At 48.0% G+C, this 4,379-nt stretch overlaps 1 protein-coding gene across 1 annotated transcript in view; it reads left to right on the top strand.

Moving 5' to 3' along the window:
* The first annotated feature begins 437 nt into the window (after positions 1 to 437).
* The window catches only part of p3h3 (prolyl 3-hydroxylase 3), a 9,490-nt gene continuing 5,548 nt past the window's right edge, over positions 438 to 4,379 (top strand). Inside the window, exons 1-5 of the mRNA XM_084444264.1 lie at positions 438 to 764; positions 982 to 1,166; positions 1,532 to 1,690; positions 2,485 to 2,677; positions 4,238 to 4,369. Of these exons, the coding sequence (XP_084300390.1) occupies positions 467 to 764; positions 982 to 1,166; positions 1,532 to 1,690; positions 2,485 to 2,677; positions 4,238 to 4,369 (967 nt within the window). The 5' untranslated portion in view covers positions 438 to 466. The remainder of the gene's footprint in view (positions 765 to 981; positions 1,167 to 1,531; positions 1,691 to 2,484; positions 2,678 to 4,237; positions 4,370 to 4,379) is intronic.

Consider the following 4,379-nt stretch of genomic DNA (forward strand, 5'->3'; position numbering starts at 1 on the left):
GCTAGCCCCTTCCCTCAATGAAAGGTTGGGGTGATGCCTCGCTCCGTAGCCTACCGGGTTTCTGTCGACGCAAGGCCAAACGTGCGTACGACACGCTCTGGGTCGCAAGGGATAGCTAGCTATGCAACATAGATTTTACAGGATGAAAATTAAACGTAATGGAAAGCATAATTTACTTTTAATTGTATTGATCTCACATTTCATATAATACGTAGGGTACTATTGCTAGCCTATTTGAGTAATTTTACGGTAATGCATTTTGTTTTTTAAAAGATAGAAAATGTTCTGTGTTGGTCTATTGTATCGGTAATAAATGTAATAAAATGTCACAAATGACATTCCCAACTTCACTATGGTAAGGACGCTGAGGGGAGGAAGTAGGCAAACTGTAGCTTTCCTTTCCTGTCTCCTTTCTGCCTGCCCCGGTTCCTCCTCCACCTCTCCTTCTCCAAAATATCTTGGGACCATGGCGCTTGACTCAAATTATTTCACTGTCTACGTGGCGCTGCGCATCTTTTTTTCATTGTTTCGTTTCACATCTTCTGCTGCGGACAGCGGGGTATCAACAGGTTCTGTGTCGGGACTACTAACCCCTTACGACGCCTTGTATTATAGCGGGGTCCGCGCGTACTTTTCCCAAGAATGGGAGAAAGCTGCAGAATTGCTGGAAAAGTCACTCGTAACCCGGGAGACTCTGTTTCGAATCCGAAGGCAGTGCCATGACGACTGTGTGGGAGCAGGACAAGACAGGCTCCACAAATTGGGTATTGGAATTGTATAAGACAATTTGTGTGTGGATAGTCTAACGTTACCCCGTTTAACCTACTCCTTGTGTGTGTGGATAGACAACTCTGTGTGTGCGTGTGTGTGCGTGCGTGCTGCGTGTGCAGACTACCCCTTTTACTGGGTGCAGGAGAATCTCTGGATGTGTGCCATGTAGGCCTACAACTTAAGTCCCGGATCCCCTGTGTGTGACCTCAGACCTGGAGAAGGGGAGCCTTTGGGACCTTCTGGCGCTGGACTGGGTGCAGAGGAGGGCTGAGTGTCTGCGCTTCTGTGTGGGACGCTCCGTCACCCCCGCAGGACAACTTCCTGTCTCCCACGACATCGACTATGAGTTCAGCACCAGGAACCCCTACAACTACCTACAAGTCACCTACTACAAGGTAGCTAACATTCATAACTAGCTACTACTGCATAAGGGGCTAGCTAGACCACTATAGCCTACGATAACACCAGTACTCTCGCTTTAGTAACCTTTTGACAGGCATGTTACTGTTCTAAATGCTAAACTAAACATTTTTACAATGCTACTGTGCATCTTCATAACAATACTACCATAATTTCATTTCAAACCTTTATTTATGCTTGTAAAGCTCTGAGGTTTCCCTCATTTACAGTGTTGACGAGTTCACACAAATACAAATAAATAAACCCACGAATACAAATAAATAACAACAGAACAAAACCATCAGTGCTTCCCCTGTAACGACTCTTCTCTGGCTTCTCTCCTCCTCTTCCTCGCCCTCAGCTAGGTAAGGTGCAGAAGGCGGCGTCGGCGGCCTACACGTTCTTCGTGGCCAACCCCAGCCACCTGGAGATGAGGAACAACATAGAGAAGTACAGACGAATGGAGGGGGTGACGGAGGAGGCATTCCAGGATAGAGAGAGAGAGGCCGAGGGACATTGGGTAAGAGACAGAGAGAGAGGCCGAGGGACACTGGGTAAGAGAGAGAGAGAGAGAGAGAGAGAGAGGCCGAGGGACACTGGATAAGGGAGAGAGAGAGGGGCCGAGGGACACTGGGTAAGAGAGAGAGAGAGAGAGAGAGGGGCCGAGGGACACTGGGTAAGAGAGAGAGAGAGAGAGAGGCCGAGGGACACTGGGTAAGAGAGAGAGAGAGAGAGGCCGAGGGACACTGGGTAAGAGAGAGAGAGAGAGAGAGAGAGGGGCCGAGGGACACTGGGTAAGAGAGAGAGAGAGAGGCTGAGGGACACTGGGTAAGAGAGAGAGAGGGAGAGAGAGAGTTGGAGAGAGAGATATGAGGGCTCAGTTGTCAAGGAGGTGTGGAAGGGGGACAGACAGGTTTCTGTAATGATGGTAGCGTTATGCTAATGGTATACAGCTAATGCAGTGTTAGCAATGTTACTATCAATCCCTATGAATATAAGTGGGGTATTATAAAGGTTTTGTATTGATATTCTTTACATAGTGACGCCATAACTGATTTCTTATCTACCTGTATGTAGAGAGTGTACAAAGCAATCCAGACCCCACCCCTAAAGATGTTTGGCCTCGGATCTAAATCCCTCTCATTCACCTTTACTTTCACCACACACACACACACACACACACACACACACACACACACACACACACACACACACGCCGTATATTCACTATGAATTTGTCATTCGGTGACTCCTCTAATTTCTTTTCTTCTTTCTCCATTGCCCTCCATCCATTCATCCCTTCATGGAGCGCAGGCCTTGTATGACTCCGCCCTACTGTCCGAGGGCTCGTCCGACTGGGCCCAGGCGGCGGCCCGATGGACGCAGTGTGTGAACGAGACCCTGAGGCAGACCCAGGAGTGCCGGGTCCAGTGTGAGGTGGCCTCCCAGCTGCTCCCGGAGAACCGGGGCGAGGACAGGACCGAGGGGGCCTTTGAGAAGGCCGCAGGTGAGCGGAGAGATCAGGGAGACAGCAAGGAAAGAACTACCGGTCATTAGTCGTGATCTGGAGGGAACGGGTGTCACTGCGTTGCTCGTCAGTGTCGCTTCTGCCCTCGTGTGCCCACATTGGGTTGGGTCTGGGGTCGTCTGACTGACCTGCTTCTCATAAGCAGCGCTTTAGTCAGCTACGCCACTGAAAGACTTCAATGGCACAAATGGGCAGTATTTATACTGAGGAGTAGGGATGCTCGATATATCGGCAGTTATATCGGTATCGGCCGATGTTAATAATTTTTTTATATATCGGTATCGGTTCGATGTGCAAAACAGGGCCGATGTGAACAGCAGATAATTATTTCTGTCAAGCTGCTGTTGTGTGTTGTTGTTTTTGAGAGGAAACAATGTGGTAAATCTATGATTTATCAGCTTTTCAGAATGTTTTGGTAATAGAGACAGTGTTTACATGTGTTTTTCAGTATGTATAACATTTGATTATCATAGAAACTTGTGAACATCTTTTCTTTTTCTTTTTTCAGTATGTATAACATTTGATTATCATATCGACATCTGTATATATTGGCTATCGGCCATAATAGCAATGTTAATATCTGTTCGGCCAAAATGTTAATATCGGTGCATCCCTACTGAGGAGTGAGTCTAAAGGTGCAGTATGCAGTTTGGCTCAGGGTCAGGAGAAGCACTTTTCTTATTTATCAGAAGCACTTTTTATTATACTTTTTGAAATTCTCATTACATCCCGACAGCAATCAATACATAACGTGCTCTGACACAAAAATGAAATGAATCCGTAATCTGTGGACGTTACAGGACTGTAATAAGTGTGTCCAATCATTTTGAATTGTTAACTTGAAATGATTGGATGACCTACCTGCCTGTCTAGCGAGTGTCATTTGTTTTCCCCCAGTTTAGGGCTTTGGAGGGAGGCCTGAAGGGAGGGGCAGGATTTTGCTGTTGCATTTTTCAAAATCTTTTCAAAATTTTCCTAAGTCTAACAGGAAATCACAAATTTGCCAATTTGCCAACTCAACTTGGTTACCTGTAGACACAAAGGCCTATTTTTATGACTGTCTTTGTGATGAATCAAAGTCTGATATTCTCTCCCTTCTTTCCTCTCTCTCTCTCTCTCTCTCTCTCTCTCTCTCTCTCTCTCTCTCTCTCTCTCTTTCTTCCCCCCCTTTCTCTCTCTCCCCCCCTCTCTCGCCCCCTCTCTTTCTCTCTCTCTCTCTCTCTCTCCCCCCCCTCTCTCTCCCCCTCTCTTTCTCTCTCTCTCTCTCCCCCCCTCCCTCTCTCCCCCCTCTCTCTCTCCCCCCTCTCTCTCCTTTTCTCTCCCCCCCTCTCTTTCTCTCTCTCTCTCCCCCTCTCTTTCTCTCTAACTCTCTCTCTCCCCCTCTCTCTCCCCTCTCTCCCCCCCCTCTCTCTCTCTCTCTCCCCCCTCTCTTTCTCTCTCTCTTTCTCTCTCTCTCTCTCCCCCCCTCTCTTTCTCTCTCTTTCTCTCTCTCTCTCTCTCTCTCTCTCTCTCCCCCTCTCTTTCTCTCTCTCTATCCAGCGCTCTCTCTCTCCCTGCTCTCCTGTCAGCAGTCCTGTGTGAACCAGGTGGCGACGCGACCCGGAAGGATTTCATCTCAGGAGGACTTCCTGCCCACACAGCTGGAGCATCTACACATCGCACAGTTCAAAGGTCAGGGAAG

Source organism: Borostomias antarcticus, assembly GCF_949987555.1.
Source record: "Borostomias antarcticus genome assembly, chromosome: 10".
In the NCBI taxonomy this organism is placed as follows: Eukaryota; Metazoa; Chordata; class Actinopteri; order Stomiiformes; family Stomiidae; genus Borostomias; species Borostomias antarcticus.